Source organism: Mixophyes fleayi, chromosome 3, assembly GCF_038048845.1.
Source record: "Mixophyes fleayi isolate aMixFle1 chromosome 3, aMixFle1.hap1, whole genome shotgun sequence".
Taxonomy (NCBI): Eukaryota; Metazoa; Chordata; class Amphibia; order Anura; family Limnodynastidae; genus Mixophyes; species Mixophyes fleayi.
The window spans coordinates 158,403,678-158,422,934 of NC_134404.1; the positions used below are offsets into that span (position 1 = coordinate 158,403,678).

General features: G+C 39.0%; 1 protein-coding gene across 8 annotated transcripts in view; it reads left to right on the forward strand.

Moving 5' to 3' along the window:
- The window catches only part of MYO6 (myosin VI), a 205,516-nt gene that overhangs the window by 129,268 nt on the left and 56,991 nt on the right, over positions 1–19,257 (forward strand). For all 8 annotated transcript variants that reach the window (XM_075202655.1, XM_075202656.1, XM_075202657.1 and 5 more), the window contains exons 18-23: positions 4,314–4,484; positions 8,786–8,824; positions 10,003–10,096; positions 16,228–16,358; positions 16,527–16,604; positions 18,521–18,650. In XM_075202655.1, the coding sequence (XP_075058756.1) occupies positions 4,314–4,484; positions 8,786–8,824; positions 10,003–10,096; positions 16,228–16,358; positions 16,527–16,604; positions 18,521–18,650 (643 nt within the window). The remainder of the gene's footprint in view (positions 1–4,313; positions 4,485–8,785; positions 8,825–10,002; positions 10,097–16,227; positions 16,359–16,526; positions 16,605–18,520; positions 18,651–19,257) is intronic.

Below are 19,257 nucleotides of genomic sequence, written 5' to 3' on the forward strand. Positions count from 1 at the left end.
CACATGCCCTTTTCATGCCCATCAGATCTCCCCACATGCCCCTTTCATGCCCATCAGATCTCCCCACATGCCCCTTTCATGCCCATCAGATCTCCCCACATGCCCCTTTCATGCCCATCAGATCTCCCCACATGCCCCTTACATGCCCATCAGATCTCCCACATGCCACTTACATGTGTATCATATCTCTCCACATGCCCCTTAAATGTCCCCTAGACCTCTCCACATGCTTCTTACATTCCTATCAGACCTCTCCACATGACCCTTACCCATCAGATCTCCCCAAATGCTTTTCACACCTCCTCCACATACGGTTACAGCTGGAGCCCGCAGATTGCACCCTCTCCTCCTCCGGCATGCTGTGTGACTGCGTGACCTCCCAGTAGTCTTATTCGCATAATTAGTGGGCCAAATTTAATAAGATCTGACCATTTGGCAAGCAAGACGAGCACCCGGAAGCCAAATTCCTTCTAGTGTTACAAATGACTTTGTATGATTACCTGCATGTCCCATAACTGATCCAGTAGATTGGATTATTATTTCGCATTGGGCTGGTTTTGCTGCCACATACATCTATCTATATATCTGGGGAGCATCGGCTTAAGGATTACTTTCATTATTATTCTGCATAAAATACTTTATGATCTGACATTTATAAATCCTATGACATGCAGGGATTTAATGGCCAAATAAACAAGAATTTGTACATGAATAAATTGCAATTCCCATTGTCCTTCCAGTCTGACTGATAGATAAGCTGGGGGACCTTAGAAATACCTTCTAAAAATGTCAGTTACGGAGTGTGAAAATTGTTTTCAAAACCATAAATGCCTTCAATTCAATACAGTACTTCCTCCTGGCATATTCTAGCAAATCTGTTTTCAGTGTTTAATTTTAATTCCGCACTTATCTAACATGGGCTTAGCAGCTTCCAATAGTCATAGTAAGTAGGTTATATGCCTTCAGGAACATTCATTTGTATTAATCTGTAATCTGTTATATATGGGGAAAACTTTAGCACATGGCAAACTAAGAATTTGGTTGTGTTTTTCTCACCACCCAACATTTTATTTGTCAATTAAGTGGAAAATCAATAATTTAAATTAACAGTAAATATATGGTCAGGTTGCTCATGAAAATGTTGAGGTTTTTGCAAGCAATGTGGGTGCAAATGCTCACAAATAAAAAACTGTAATGGTTTGAAACCTGGTAAATGTAACTTTTTGCACATATAATTCTGTTGGAGTCGAGGATCAGGAGTTAGACATGGTCAGTCATCAAGTTTGTCACGTCTCAGACTGGAGTGAATGCAGACTGAACACTGTGTCTTGCTGATGACCACGTACAGCAGTTATGAGACATATTGTCATGGTTGATGTACTCGCACTCTGCAAAGAATATGACAGCACAGGACTTAATTGTAACTCAATTTGTTTCTATGTACTTCTTCTCAACCTAATGACTCTTTCATCTTGTACTAATATGCCATAACAATAATTCCAGCATCTGACTGCACCTTTTCAAATCTAAACTGTGTATTTGTGAAGAAGGTATAGTCTGTCTACGGTTTGACACAGAGGGGAAAGAAACATTTATAAAGCACCCATAACACCATACGTTAATATTTTAAATACATAAATAAAAAGGCTTTTAAATGAAAAATAAACTTATCCAGCGTTTAGTGACAGAAACCGATTTAAAGCTGGTTTATTATTATTAGAAGTAGCAAAAATATTGGACATTGGGGAAGTATTGAAACAATTAAGTTAAAACTAAGGAATATATTTACTAAAACTTCTAAAAAGGGAAAAGTGTAGGTGTTTTCCCATAGCAGCCGATCGGATTTAGCTATAATTCATCTTGTACATTCCAGGAAATGCTATATAGATTCTAATTAGTTGTTCTTTTGAACATCACAACTGTTCTTTAGTAGATCTACCCCTAAGACTCCAAGCAAATACCAGGGGTAACTTGCATTACCCTCAAATAAAAATATGCAAAATGATATGAAACGTAATATAAATTTATAGCAGAAAAAGATTAAAAAAAATACCATCTTGGCCCCCAGAATATCCTGCTGGAAACATTCCTTAGAGGTTCTGGTCCATGTTGACGCGATGGCATCATGCAGTTGCTGCATATTTGCCAGCTGTACATTCATGCTGTGATTATCCCGTTCTATCACATCCCAATTGTTCTCTGTTGGATGAAGACCTGGTAACTGTCGAGGCTATTGGAGTACATTGAACTCATTGTCCTATTCTTGGAACCAGCTTGAGATGACGTGGGCTTTGTGATATGGCGTGTTATTCTGCTGGCAGTTTCCATTAGAAAGATGGGTAGACTGGTCCTAAAAGGATGCACATGGTCAGCAACCATAATCAGGGCGACTGTGACACTTAAACAAAGCTAAGTTGGTGTTGAGGGGCCTAATGTGTGCCAAGAAAACGTTCCCCACACCACCACCACTAGCCTGTACTGGTAACACACAGCAGGATGAATTGAATTACATGTTGGAATGTCAGCTTGAACCAGTCTGGATATTCTGCCAACCAGTCTACATCTTGGAAGCGTCTTTAGATCACTTTAGATGCTTTGCCTCCTTTGGAATGCAGATGATACATCCATTTTTGTGGCTGATGGTTTCAACTAAGGAACTTTTCTGAAGAATTGGACTTTTTTTAAGAAGTTCATAGGACATGTATCTCTTGGTATTGAAATTCAATTGAATTGGATGATTAGTGCACTATTGTTGTTTGTCCACTTTATGGAAATGCATTAATTAATGCAAAAATCAACCAACTAAATTAATTGATTTGTATCACATCTGTAAAAAATACCTTCTGTAGTAGTAATAAATTATATGGAAATACCAAAATAGTTGCCTCTAAGTGTACTCCTAATAGTTTTGTGTACTTAATTGATGGGAGATGTGTCCCTGATCATAACAAAGTCAGTTCCAGAATCTTAACCATATAACTTGCTAACTTCTAAACAGGCATAAGAGTCTCTTTTCATAACTTACAATGTTGATAGGTTTCTCCATCCAAACATTTTAATTCTAGTAAACCAAGCTTGATTGATTCACGTGCATTGTATTATCCCAATTGTTTATTGCAAGAGCTGAGACCTCACATGTTTTTAATGGGGCTAAATTTTTTATTGGAAAGCACAGTTCAAGAATACAAGAAATAAATTAGATTGGTTTAGTAAACATTGCGATTTGTCTTGTCAATATAAAGTATGGATACATTCTTCAACTTCTGTTCCCAGGAAAGTCCCTGTTCAGCCTGCATGGGTGTGACCTGATGAAGCAGCTCAAAGAGATTGTCCTGCTGCAGAAATCCAGTCTGTCCACAGAGGGGTCTAATGGATGTTATTATACCATCTTGTCCTCTCATGGCAGACAGCCAATAATTTACATCAGTGGCGCACGCAGGGGGGGTTTCTGAGTCTCCAGTAACCCCCCCTGCGCTAACTAAGTGGCCACTATAGCTGCACTGTTCTATACAGCAGCCGCGGCGCTGTCAAAGAAGCGTCCGCGGCGGTGCTGTAGTGTATACAGCACCGCCGCGGACGCTTCTTAGACAGCGCCGCGGCTGCTGTATAGGACAGCGCTGAAGAAACGGAGCTGCTCTCGCGGGGGGTGTTTTTTTTGGGGGGTCGGGGGGGAAACAATCCCCCGACAATCCTCCGTTCGCCCCTGCACATATAACACATAATTGCAAGTTATTGAGAAACGTTACATATTCTATTGGTATTTACCTTACTGTAGCCTACAATAACAGTGTACGAACACTATTTTATTGGTCAGCATATAATTAATGTATATGTATATGTGTACACTTTTATTTTATTATGGCCCATATGAGTAAACCAAACCTTAAAGGAAAACTTCACTTTCTATTTTGTACATGTAACCTCAATCCTGTTTGTGTTTGCTATATACACTCTCTAGTAGAGAGTATGAAGTATGTACCTGTCCTGCAGCTGCTGCCATATTCGGGGACCATAGCACTTCTTGGTTTTCCTGGTACTGTGTACAAGTATGAATGATAGCACAGCCCACGTTTGTCCACAAGAAATAGTTATGTAGGTCCAATAGGTAATGTGATTATTAACATTTATATGGTGTTACTGATCTGGTGATGAAGGACCGAAACACCTATGTAAATGAAAGGGTTATGTGTTGATATATATCTATATACACATTATTTACTTTTACTTGTTTGTTGTACTTGAAACAAAGGTTGCAAGTTTCTTCTTTTAATTTTCTCCTGCCTATAAATGATTCTTTTTAAATCTCCCATTAGACACAATTTGTTGAGAAGAATAATGATGCACTACACATGTCACTCGAGTCCCTCATATGCGAGTCCAAAGATAAATTTGTACGGGATTTGTTTGAATCAGCAAATAATAACAAGGACTCCAAGCAGAAGACTGGGAAACTCAGTTTCATCAGTGTGGGAAACAAGTTCAAGGTATGGAATATTCTTTGCTGAATAGAAGAACTTCCAGTTGTGTTTTATTTTGTTTTTGTTTTAGGTGCAATGCAGAAGTGGATTGAGAATAGGGACGACGTAGTCCAACACCAAATGGCGATAGGTTGTAATGTCTGTATTCTATCGTAGAATGAATTACATAATTCATATGAGTCTCTAACAAAACATATTGTACAGAAAAAATGAGCAGGTGTAAAATTGGATTTTTTTTTGGATGCATCAAAACAAAAATCTTGTGAGAGCCACCTGCTGTTCCTGAGTCCATTCCTGCTGATTATTTGTTAAATTAACTACATTTCTGGGCACATTTGCTAGCACTGCAGTAGTGTGAAGATATAAGATGTCAAGAATTTTTCAGCTGGAAAATTGACCATCGGAGGCACTGGTGATGTCAGTATTTGATAAAATACAGGAGTCTTGGACACACAGAGGGTGGGGTGTTACCATGTTCTTGTTAATGTTATAGCATCTGCTCTCTAAGGCACTTCATTACTATGGATAACAACTGTTCAACGCATTAATTCAACTCTCCACAGAGCTTTAGCATGTAAAGTTCTGGTCTCCTGTTAGTGACTATGAAAGGTGGTTTAAAATTGCATACTGCCTCCTACAAGGGTGTTATTATTTACATTTCTTTAAAATACTTTGAATATAATGCTTGTGAGCCTTTTGACTTGATTGGCGTGAAGGGTTAAAGTAGTTACAATGTTGTATACGGTAAAAAAAACAGACATATGTCAAACCTTACCCTCAAAAATGAGCAGGTGTTGATCCAGAAGAAAATCCCAATAAAGCATAGTTCATTTTACACTCACAAGGATTGGCACACTGTCGTGTGTTTTTTATTTTAATGTCAGAAGTCTTGCTTGTTGAATGTTGCTAGAATAATGTGAAATCGTTCCTTGAATCCATCTATGTTGTCTGCCAGCACCAGTTCTTGTGGGAGTAAAATCAACAGTTTCACTGCATTTACTGTAAAGAACCTTCATCATCATCATTTATTTATATAGCGCCACTAATTCAGCAGCGCTGTACAGAGAACTCACTGACATCAGTCCAGGCCCCATTGGGGCTTACAGTCTAAATTCCCTAACACAGACACACACACAGACTAGGGTCAATTTTGATAGCAGCCAATTAACCTACCAGTATGTTTTTGGAGTGTGGGAGGAAAGCGGAGCACCCGGAGGAAACCCACGCAACCACGGGGACAACATACAAACTCCTCACAGATAAGGCCATGGTCAGGAATTGAACTCATGACCCCAGTGCTGTGAGGCAGAAATGCTAGCCACTTGGCCACCGTGCTGCCCCAGCTGGAGATTAAGGGCCTAATGCCCTCCACGCTTGCATTTCCATGCCTATGTTTTAAGTTTCCCTTGAGCCACCTCTCCTAGTACAAGGTGGAGAAAATGTATGATACATGCAACACATGTGCAGTACATCGATTTTAAGCAAATATGCATGTATATGTTGGGTAAATACACTTACGTACATGGTGGTACAGTACTTAACATGGCTGTCTTCACAGCACTGGGGCCATGGGTTCTATTCTGACCACAGCACCATCTGTCTGGAGTTTGAATGTTGTCCCCATGTTCATTAACCCTAAAGTGTGTATATGTTTGTATGGTAGAGAATGTAGACTGTAATCAATTTAGTTTCCTTCCTTACACCCACTCCAGTTTCACAGCATTCTTTTTGTGAATTGGTTCCCAAAATGTAACTGTATATTAAAGATGAGACCTCACCAATGCTTTACAAGTGAGTACAATTATATTTGTCATTTGCCCCTTTTAATACAAGGTGTTGACCTGCTGGGTCTAGAGGCCTCAGATTGGCATTGCATGTTGCTCATAGTTTAATTTAAAACTATAACTAGATATTTCTCCATTATGGAATGTCCCAACATTACCACATTCAGTGTAAATTCACGCATATTTTTAGTCCCCAAATTCATACCTTATGTGTATCCATATAGAAGCTCATCTGGCATGGTCTTATCCATGCTGCCTGTAAAGACTTGGATAAAAAACAATTGCAGAGTAAATATTAAATTATTAGAGCGTGTTAATGGGTAGTTAGATTTAAAATGTATGTTCTGACCTGCTAAATTCTCCACAATCAGCGCAGGCAGTTAATCTTGGTACGCTGTCTGAAATTGCTAATTTTAATCAGTGTGTCAGGGGAAGGAAAGCAAATATCATTTGCATTAGAGAAACAAATGTAAAAATAACTACTTGCCAATCTTCTCATTTTCATGCAGACAAACACATTCATAGTTTTATTCCAATAACCTATTTCTGATTCCCTTACCACATAGAGTCTCTATGCTGAGGTCATATTCACACATTAGTATTGTGCTGCATTCTAGTTAATGGATGAAAAACATGTAAAAATTATTTGATTGAATGAGTTGAGAAGGAGTGTATTTTGAAATATGAAGCTAGCTGCCTTGGTAGAAGTGCAGTGCATTGCATAGTACGGTTAACGTAAAGGTAATACTCTTACCAAGATTCTTGTTTTGCTGCATTCAAAAGTACAAAGTTGAGAACTACTCATAGTTTGACAGTTTAACAGTTGTAATTTAAACTAATGTCAACATATGCTGTCAAAAGTCTTCTCAGACTGTATCACAGTTTTGCCTGGTTCTTAAAATAGAACTACACTAAAGTTTAGTAGTTACACACCAAAAGGCTAAAATGGTTCAGGGATGAAACATAACTGTGCCAAGTCCCATAGGAGATTTTTGTGGACGGCCTGACAACTCCAGTCCATTCCTCCAGAGGTCCCCACTCTGCTTTTTTGAGTATGAGTGGTGGGCTGGCGTATGTGCAGTGAATGCTTATATAAAGCCACGTTCTTCTGAGCAAATACCATACTGGCGCATGTTCACTGTACACACTCAACTGAGAAGAGCGGGGGCCTTATAGTGGCTGAACAACCTTTGCCAGACCCCCCCCTTCCCCCCCTCCCCAAGTGAACCTCATAGCAGCCACATCCCCTGCATTGGTGGTAGTTGTATAGTAGTTCTGTAACATATGCTTAGTATATATTCAGCAATTAACTTTTTCAATGTAGACATCGTTGATTTAGTGTTGTGCAAAATTGGGTTGGTTATTGAAGTTGAAGAAGACACACAGGTACATCAAGTTCAACAAAACCCCCAATGTGACAGTGCTTCATAGAGGGAATCACAATTCCTTCCTAATCCCAGGAATAACTAGGGAGTACATTCCTAGGGCTGACTGGGCAATGTGATGGACGCAATAAAACGTTTGCTGTTTAGTTCTCTCTATCTCACTGTTTTATGGGTGATATGTAGATTTATTTGTAACATGAGCTGTGAGTAGAGGAAACCTGTTCAGATTTTACCCTGATTTGCTCAGATTCTTTTGCAAACTAAATTTTGATACATTACCTCAATGTTGCAACAGCATTACAGCTGCAATAAATAGCAAGGTGAGGCACATTACCACTGGTGTTAAAAGTGTCCATTTAAGATGCGTTTTTTGCACAAGTTTAGTAAATGAGATGCTACTTATTTACAGATTTTCATTTGTTTATCTTACGTTGCAGTGCATTATTTTAGACACTTTTTGTTACATTGTAGTGTGTCGGTTGCTGGACAATGCAGTTTAAAAACTTACATTCATCTTAATGGGACTGCATTATAAACACAATGAACTGTGGTTAAGAAACATTTACACATGCGTTTGGCTTGAACAAGATAACTTCCTGTTTTGTCACAGACATTTACAGAAACACGGGTTGAACGCATATGAAACCCCTATTTGCAATGTAATTTACACGTTTATGTCTCTTGCCTACAGGTTTCCATATATTTTCACTATTTGCACATGACCATTTTCAGTCACAATTTGCTTGTTATGACATTTCACTCATCCAAAATCCTACTTTTACCTGTGAGGGATAGAATCTGCCCCCTCAACACGTTGGTTGAATTATTGTAATTTTTATTGTTTGTGTGTTTCTTGTATTTAGTGTTGTTATACTTTCTTTACAGAAAATAGTTGTAAATGCAACTATTCATCACTTGAATAGTGAGTAGCACAATCTGCATTCCATATAAACATTTGTTTATTAAAGTTTTTGTAATCTGTTGTCTTGGCCGCACGTCAACGTGACATTACACTATGAAAACATGCACTGCTTGCCAGTTAACGCATGCAAACGTGTCGCCGTGCTACATGTGTGTAAAGCATCATCAACATATATTGAATGTAATATTTTTTTTGTCTTCATTTTTCTTTTCACAGACCCAGTTAAATCTGTTACTTGAAAAACTTCGTAGCACGGTAGGAAAACCACATCTTTATATTTGTCAGTTGTGCGCATTAGTAATTCGTGACTGTATCGGCCAAAGCGTTTTTTCCTATAGATTTGAAAACGATGGTACAAATTCTTGCTTCCTTGCATCTAGCTACGTTTGCACCTGCAAAGTCTTCCAGTGCTCTGCTTACATGGTTTGACAATGTCTTTAGAGCCGTGATAATCTGCCAGCAATGTGTCTGTAATAAATGCACTATTAACGCTGATAAGCAGCTACACCGGATAAGCTTAGAGTATGTGTGATTGCCAAATAGAGGCACAAATTAGAAGAAGATAAAGATACAAACGCTGAAAGCTACAGTCACACATTCTGACAAAAGTATATCTATTCTGTTCTGCAGGGTGACTGCAGCCTTATTTCTCTGCAACTAAACTTTTTTGTTAAATCATGCTTTACGCTAATTGAAGAAGGTACAGTCTGCCTTTCTGCCCACAGAACTTGTGTGTATGTACAAGGGACACATCTTACGGGAGAGTATTTTAGAAGAAAGCAGAGTTAACTACTAAGATACTGGCAGCAGAGCAAACTGTCATCACATAAAACTTTATTAACACCTCTTAATAAATACAAAAACCATGTATGCTTTTATATTTCGTATTGACTGTATCCTCTACCGAGCGAATCTTTGAACATGAGAACATGGCATTTTTTTTTCTGTTCTAGCGTATGAGAAATCCAGTAAAGCTGGCTAGTAATACAAGCTAACAATGCCATCTTATGTGCTGCCCAAGGACATTTATTATTAACGTTGGACATATTTTGCCATGTCAGAAAAATCAATAAAGACATTAGAATTTGAAGGACAGCCATTCACTCTTGGAATGACTTGTATGCATTCTAAGTACATGGTTTTTGTTGGGTTTGAAAAATAAATTGTGCTGTTAAAATCATTGTGGAAGGTAAATAGCACAGGGACATTTGCATTATTGAAATGCTGAGCAATTAAGAAAAATGCATAATGTTTAGTTTTTTTTTTGTTTTTTTTTAATTTTCTTTTACATTTTAGTGGCTGTTAATAATTTTGCTTGCGCGCATTTTGAATGTGATGACCTAGATTTTACTTTGTTTCTTGCTTGGTGCAGCCATAAAATAACTACTGTACCAGTGTTGTTATACAAATGTATTTACTTGGATTTCCCACAGGGATCTAGCTTCATCCGTTGTATCAAGCCTAATTTAAAAATGACAAGTCATCAGTTTGAAGGAGCGCAAATTCTGTCTCAGCTGCAGTGTTCAGGTAATGTTAATTTCATCTTTTATAACATCAGTGTTATTAGTGTAGCTCCCAATACAATTCTGGATATACCTGCATAATAATACAGCTGTGTTCTAGGCCCAATGACCAATTATATGTCTATTCCAGATATACCTTTTTGGCAAGTGCAAGCTTCTGTCATATTGATTTTAATAGGATTACAAAAGGAATGGAGTTTTGAGTATATGTTCCATTCTATTGTTATTTGCCCTGTGCTTAGTTCCTTTTTCCTGTTAACTACATCTACATTTTCTAGAAAAACATAAACGTCCATCTTTTTGTAATAGCATCTTTGTTTACATAGGGATAAATACATTATATGGTGCTTTAGATGTTGTGAGTTGTATAGGGTTCGTTTAGTTTCAATACAACGCTACTGTGTTACTCAATCATTCGATTCATATTTTTAATGTGCTGTGGTTTTTTTGTGGAATGGAATAATAGCTTCCCTAAGGACAGCCGCTTGGCCCTGCAGGAGCTGCATATATACTTTTTATCATGCTTCACTGTCACATTTTCTCTATAGGATTTGTTTCCATTTAGTTAAGCTGTAGATGACGGGATGACATCAAAAGAAATAATACTTGAGCCCCAGGCAATTTATTTCCATGCCGTTCACCTGCATTTGAATTAGAGCTTCATAGAGAAGTCATTTCTGTTGATTTTCGCAATTTTAGGCTTACCAGGAGTATTCGCTCATTAGACTTTGTGAGTTGCTATAATTAAAATCACATTTTGCGGTGATATGTTCTTGTGATTTCTTCTTACTGGTTTGATCAAGGAGACCATCCTTAATCCCAGAACATTGGTTTTTAATGTCGCTTTTCATTTTGAATTTAAAATGTATTTAGTTACAGTAGAATACAAATGTGCATCTATCTTCTGCAGGGGTGAAGTCTTTTGCATCTAGGATTCTGGTATAATGTTGTACTGTATACTCTTAAAGGGCCTAAAACTTCTGTTTCCAGATATTTGTGCTAAAGTTTCAGCAACTAGCTCAGAACATAGGGATTTTTTGGAATGAAACATTTTTCTATGCACATCTGTAAGGCTATGAATGTAGTGTAAAGTCACATAGAGCCTAAAATGTGTGAGTATATGAATTTTTCCTGTTCGGAACCATTACATAAATATAAGCTTATGTAAGTTCAAACATGTCCTTTAACTTTAGATAAACAGGAACCTTGGAGTGAGCAGCCTTGTACTTATTGCTTGCATGTATTCAACCGGGAAACCCGCCCAACATCTCTGGATCATTTGGTGTATATTATAAAATATTGCCTGTAAAAGTTGCGCAATAAAAAGTGCTAAACTGTTACAGTTAACTACAGCAAAGCTTTTAATGCATGTATGTTTAATAATTGTGTGAACAATATTAATAATATATGTTATGCTTGTTCATATGTATGACACTTTGAATATTTTTGAATTATAGCCAGTGTGTAATGTATGTGAATATAGTTTATTTTTCCAAACATCTGTGCATTCATTTGTAAGTGAGACACATTATGTGTTGCTATTTCGGAATTGCTATGTTCAGAAATAAATTATGGGAATAATTTTAAATTTCTTGGACAACATAATAATTCCATTTTTTTCTTAGACCTTAGGGGGAAAAAATATATTTTTTTAAATAAATTACTTTAATTATTTTAATTATTATTGTAGATTTGTAATGCGCCACAGGGCTCCACAGCGCTGTACAGTGGGGAAAACTGTACATACATAAAACAGGGACATACAAGGTAGACAAAATAAATGCGGTTATTAAAACAAAGGGTATGAAGGACCCTGCTCATTAGAGAGCTTACATTCTAAGTGGTAGAGGGCACAGCTGAAACAAGAGGAGCAAATGAGGTTCAGAGTGGAGATTGGGATAGTTGTGAGGGTGCATTAGTGTGAATAGTGTTATCGAGGATAAAGTCACCTCTAAAAAAAAAAAAAAAAAAGAGATGGGTTTTCAAAGCGCATCTAAAAATTTGAAGGCTGTGGGAAAGTGTGATTGAGTGTGGTAGGGAATTGCACAAGTGGGGAGCAGCATGGGAGAAGTCTTGTAGACGGGAGTGAGAGGTGGTTACCAGAGACCAGACAAGGTGCAGATCAGAGGTAGATCTAAGAGGGCGGTAGAGAGAGTATTTGATATGAGATTTGAGATGTATGAAGGGGTGGTGTTGTTGAGGGCTTTGTAGGTAAGGTGAGTAATTTGAATTTGATTTTGGAGGACACAGAGAGCCAGTGTAGGGATTTGCAAAGTGGTGGAGCAGATGTGGAGTGTTGAGTGAGGAAGATCAGTCTTGTAGCAGCATTTAGGATAGATTAAAGTGTGGATATATGGGTTTCAGTAATGTCAGATAGCAGGAGGTTGCAATAGTCAAGACAGGAGTTGATGAGAGAATGGATAAGAGTTTTGGTAGCATGTAGTGTAAGAATAGGGCATATTCAGGAAAAGTTTTTAAGGTGGAGTCGACAGGACAGGTAGAGAGTCTGAATATGAGGAATAAAGCAGAGGGCGGCGTCAAGTATGACACCAAGGCAGAGGGCTTGGAAGACTGAGGAAATTGTGGTGTTATTACCAGCGTGGGAGATTTGAGGGCAGGTGTTGACTCTGGCAGGAGGGAAGATAATAAGCACAGTTTTGGACATGTTGACCTCTAGGTAGCGTTGGGACATCCATGTTGAGATAGCAGAAAGACAGTTGGTTACACAAGATATTACAAAAGGAGAGAGGTGAGGGGAAGAGATATAGATTTGGGTGTGATCAGCGTAGAGGTGGTATTAGAGGCCGAATGAGCGAATTAGTGCCCCAAGAGAAGAGGTGTGCAATGGAAAAAGTAATGGGCCAAGAACAGAGCCTTGTGAGAGCCCAACAGATAGTGGGAGTGGAGGAGAGGATGTGCCAGAAGTAGAAACACTAAAGGAGCGGTTCGATAGGTAGGAAGTGAACCAGGAAAGAACTGTGTCACGAAGGCCAATGGAGTGAAGGGTGTGTAGGAGAAGAGGTTGATCAACAGTATCAAAAGTAGCAGAGAGATCCAGGAGAATGAGTATTATTATTATTATTAATATTTATTTATAAGGCGCCACAAGGCATCCGCAGCGCCGTACAGAGACAAACAAAATCACAATACAATGGGAGACAGCACAGTACAGTAAACACAGCAACTCAGTACGCTCAATGCACAGCTAGAGAGGGCGGGGAAGGGGGAGGGAGGATCCGCAAACGACGGGGCCCAAGAAGGAGGGCGCAAGAAATTACCATTAGATTTTGTAGTAACTAGATCATTGGTCACTTTTGTGAGAGCAGTTTCAGTGGAATGTTGGGGGCGGAAGCCTGATTGGAGAGAGTCGAGAATGGAATGAGAGGAGAGAAAGTGAAACACACGTTAGTACACTAATCACTCAAGTAGTTTGGAGGCAACGAGGAGGAGAGAAATAGGACAGTAGTTGGAGAGAGAGGCTGGATCGAGAGATGGTTTCTTTAGAATAGGTGAGCAGTTAACGTTTTTTTTCATAGTTTGAGTACTGTGGATAATGAATTACAATTTATCTCCACCTCTGTGTGCGAACACTTAATGACAAGAGTGTGTAGAGCAGGCATGTCAAACCCAAAACCCCAATTAAGCCAAAGATCAAAGTCTAAGATTGTGTGGGCCGCAAGAAAAAGAAAAAATCTTGTATGCAATTTTGTCACCCCCTTTCATCACACTGTGTCCCCTTCATCATCACACTGCATCTTTCATGCTGCTTTTGTTCCCTTCATGTTACCCCTGTTTTATACTGCGCCCTCCATTATGCTGCTTTTGCTCCCCTTCTCCTGTCTCCCCTGTGTCACACTGTGCTCTCCATGCTGCTTTTGCTCCCCTTCTCCTGTCTCCCCAGTTTCACACTGTGCCCTCCATTATGCTGGTTTTGCTCCCGTTCTCCTGTCTCCCCAGTGTCACACTGTGCTCTCCATGCTGCTTTTGTTCCCCTTCACATATCTCCCGTTTCACACTGTGCCCTTCATGCTGCTTTTGTTCCCCTTCACTTGTCTCCCGTTTCACACTGTGCCCTTCATGCTGCTTTTGCTCCCTTTCTCCTGTCTCCCCAGTTTTACACTGTGCCCCCCATGCTGCTTTTGCCTCCCTTCTCCTGTCTCCTCTGTTTCACACTGTGCCCTCCATGCTACTTTTGCTCCCCTTCTCCCCTGTGTCACACTGTGCCCTCCATGCTGCTTTTGCCTCCCTTCTCCTGTCTCTTCTGTTTCACACTGTGCCCTCCATGCTACTTTTACTCCGCTTCTCCCCTGTTTCACACTGTGCCCTCCATTATGCTGCTTTTGCTCCCCTTCACTTACCTTTCTATTGCCTTCTTTCTTCTGATTTCTTCTTTTCTGTTTCTTCTGTCTTGTCCATCACAGCTGCTTTCTGTGCAATGCTCACTGAAAATGTCGGGCTTGATGACGTAAATTGGACTGCACTGTTCATTCTTTTTCAAAATTAAAATTGTATTTTTCTGAAATTACTTTCATGAAGCCTTATTAGGCTAAGATGCAAGTCAAATTGGAGTCCTATAAAATATGTTGAAGCACTTGCTGTGTTATTGACTCTTTAAATATAACTATAAACTATTAGGTATTTCTTTTTTGACAGATGTTCTTTGTTGGATATCCCTAGTATCTAGGTGTGCACCTTAAATGAATTAAGTATGTTTATACAAGTAATAAAATTCATTTGAGAAAGTTCACTGTGTATATGAGAACAAAAGAGAGTCTAGCACTTTAAAACAAAGTATTGTATATAAATAGTTATATGTCCGCATATACATAAATAGGAGATGTTTCCCTTTATAATCGTCCATTTGTACTTTTCTCTCAAAATACATATGATAAAGTGGCAAAAGAGTGCCAGCTCTCGATGCACATATATTTATCAACAAAATCTGTCTGATCGTGCTAATGGTGCCCTAATGTGTCTGATCGTTTGGCCCAGGCTTTCAGATCTGGAAAGACAAGTGTGCATGTTTATGATCTAACCTTACAGAAATCCATGTGGCTGAATCACGCTCTGTATGGGTACTTTAATGCCATCCACACATTGTACTATCCACAGTATAGTTTTGCCATTGATCACTCCCAGTATAAGAGGGGCCTATTGGTATGGTCTGAAGATAAACGCACAGCAAGGCTAATCGAGATCATCATCAGTCATCTTCCAGCTGCATTTGCCAACGTGTCCAATAGTGATTATTATTGTGCATGGGGTTCCTTTTAGGATCACACATACTACTATATCTGGCCAATTGTCCAATATTGCAGTAGACATCACAGTGGGCAGTATGTTGCCAGCAACTCTCAGGACATTTGTCTGTATGTGTTCTTCTGTTTAAAAAAACTGGCCATTAAATACATTATAATGTATTTAAAATATAACTGAGTTGGTATGATTTAATGCACTTGTACTTCTCAACAGAATTGATGGTAATGATATTAACGGTGCAGATAACACCGACAACGAGTTCATAGACAACATTTAAAAAAATCCAGACTTACCTTTTTAATGACAAGAGAACTATCCGACTCTGTTCTCAAAGATCCTGATCAGAAGTAATAACGGCACTGCGCTTTTACGTCATTGAAAATGGCGACCACCATATGAGAAGTTTTTAAAGCGCCAATGCTGGCTGTCATGTAAGTGTAACGGTTCGGGTTAGGGATCATCAGACGGAACTGCCACTTTAAAAACATCTCAATGACGTAAAAGCGCAGTGCCATTATTACTTCCGGTCGGGATCTTTGAGAAGACAGTCGAATATTTCTCTTGTCATTAAAGAGGCAAGTCTGGATTTTTTTAATGTCGCTGAAGTCACGTTGGGGCATATTTTGTCTATGAACTTGTTATCGGTGTTATCAGCATCATTAATTAGTACCCCACCCAACAAGGTATAAAGATGAAGTGCTGTCCTACTGCTCAAAGCCAACGTTCCCAGTGTGGTTGGTTCTTTCCAGCCTGCACAGCCTGTTCTTTCCAGCCACTCACTTCTGCTGTTTTCCGCTGAGTGCTCTGTAGCACAGACAGTTTATTCTTTGCTATATGTGATATTTGGAGGTGTTTAGTGATTATTCTTTTCCCCAGGAATGGTGTCTGTACTGGACCTCATGCAGGGAGGATTCCCGTCCCGGGCTTCCTTCCATGAACTCTATAACATGTACAAGAAGTATATGCCTGCAAAGATGTCTCGCCTGGACCCCAGACTTTTCTGCAAGGTATCTCTCCTAGTGAACAGCAATTTTAATTGTACCATAAAATCCTTTTCATGCTGTGTAAAATCATCTAGTAAAATTGCTTGTGTTTTAATAATTTATTGTCGGCTTTGAAGACTATTTTAAGGGGTATGAATTCAAGCCTATTAATGTGTTTCTTTTATGTTACAGGCTCTGTTCAAAGCCTTGGGCTTAAATGAAAATGATTACAAATTTGGGTTAACTAAGGTGTTTTTCAGGCCTGGCAAGGTAAATGTCTACTTTCTTTTAATATGAAATGTGATTATTCCAGGATAAGGGTCTAGGTGCTGTTAACCTTCCTTTGATGTGCAAATATGTCTCCTCTTGCCCTTGAATTTCAGAATATGCTTGCAAATTAATAAAATGATTAGTGTTTTTAAAGGTACGGTGTTCTCTACAGCTGTCACATTGTCACTGTATATGCCAAAGTACCTAGAATACGGTCATGCATTATGCACAGACTGTTTCACAGGTGTTAGAAAGGTTGCATCAACATTGTAAAGTGACTATCACTGTGCACTGTGATGGGGATCGATCAGTTACAGCATTTTCAGCAGACAGTTACTATTGTACAACACTCTATTATATCTTGGTGCTTTATAAAAGATGATCACAGTCCACAGCACACCTGCCAACAGTGTATATTGGACAATCAAGACAAATAAAGGGCGCACACCCAAACCCAGCAAACCGTCAAGTTTACAATAAGAGACTATATATATATATATATATATATATATATATATATATATATATATATATATATATATATATATAATCAGAGATTTCTTTCGTAGTGATACATGCATTGCTGCCCGCTGCAGCTCTCCCGCCACGCAAGTGAACTCTATATATCCGTTGAGGGCTGGCACTACTATTCGGTGACCTGAGGCAGTCACCTACAGCGCCAACATGTTGTGAGGGACATCATGTCACGCTCATACAGTGTTTTTAGTTTTCCTGGCGCCCCTAGACTGAGTGCTAGCTGTCCTGTATATTTGAATACGAACATAACCATCTCAATAGCTGACAACTGGGAATGTGTTTAATAATTTTAATTAAATTGAATATGTACTGCACTCCCCATAGACCAGTCCAGCACCACACTCCCAGCATATCAAGGTTCTGCTATGGTGCTATAGCTTTAGCTATGAGTTGTGCAGGCATTCCTTCCCAGCTCACATTTTTTGGCTTTTGTTTTGATTGAGATCCACTAGATCCAATTATATGTAAGTACATTGGCTAAAGGAGAAAGGATATGTTGAAGTCAAAGAGCTGAAAGGTGTAAAAGATGCACTGGTGCTACAAAGTTAGTAATTAGATATACATATTACATGTTCACACTGCTTGCATTAAGAGCCTATACTTTCTTTTAATTGCAAAGCAATTTTCTTTTTGACCAGCATTGGCAGTCCATAAGGTCTGCTGACATAACTACACTTGTATGTGAGTGCAGCTCGAGGTAGGGGGTATGCTACTCGCCAATCACACTGTTTATCTCATACTTACCTACTTTTGAAGGCAGCTGTCCGGAAGGGGGTCCGTCGAGGGGGCGTGGTGCGGCGTTAGGCTCCGCCCCTGTCAATCTTGGGGAATTCTAGCCAATTGCAGCAGGGGGCGGGGCCACGATGGCACGTTTAGCCCCATCCCCACCATCTTGAACAAGAGGGACAGCTGGATCTGGGATTTTTGCCTGCTCTCTCAGGAGTCCGGGAGAACTCCCAAAAGTTCAGGAGTCTCCCGGACATTCCGGGAGAGTAGGCAACTATGGCTTATCTGAAGAAAATGGCTCCATCTGTAGGCTGTATGGTGCAGTGCATTAAATTAGTAAGATGCACCTGGATGATTTTACTGTTTGCAGATTTGTGTATTTGTAATAGGAAGATCTGTGGTATTTATACTCTAGCTGCATGCAGTAATTGTTTATTTAATTGAAGTTTACATTTTACTGTTAAGGCATTTGTGAGGCCTGGAGAAAAAGAACATTGAAAACCACTGTTGTAGATTAAGGCACACAGATATTCATGTCTGCATGTAGGCACATGCATTGTGGGAGACATGGGGGTATTCATCTTCTTCAATAATCATATTCGTTTTAGTTAAAACACTGTCTTTGTACTAAGATGCTTTGTTTTTCATTTCAGTTTGCTGAATTTGATCAGATCATGAAGTCTGATCCTGATCATTTAGCTGAACTGATAAAGCGTGTCAATCACTGGCTTATCTGCAGTCGCTGGAAGAAGGTCCAGTGGTGTGCACTCTCAGTCATAAAATGTAAGTGGATTATTGTGTGTTGAGGCATAAAATGTGAATTCATAAACTTTTTCTATTTAAATTCAAAGTCATAGGAATATTTAAAGAAAAGTATTTTATTTCCTAATCTTCTCTGGATTGTATAACGTTATGAGCAGCACATAATAAATGTATAAGTACTTCCTTTTTAGCATTGCAAGAAATGTTCGTTTTCTACCTAGGAAAAAAAAAGTACAATTTTGCTAAGATATTTCAGCTCTAACATAATTAGTTATTTTATCTTAGATAGACTTTGAAAATTCTGAAAGCCCTGCAAACATATCATTAAAATAATTAATAAGAATTCACTGAAAGTTATAGAAGTGATATTGGACTGGGATGAAAATGCATATTTTAGTTTGTGATGTACCCAAGTTCTAGTTAATAGTGCTCTGCAGTTACCATCCTGTCCTTCTCTTCAGCGAGGAAATGTTGCTAACCCAGGCACAGAGGGAGGCACACTTTAATGAGTAAATACCTCCCAACATTTTTGCCATGCTAATGTGAAATAATGTAGTATGCTGCCTCGCATGCTAAAGGGGATGTGCCACATGCTCCATGGGCGTATCTAGCACTTTTAAAGCGCTAA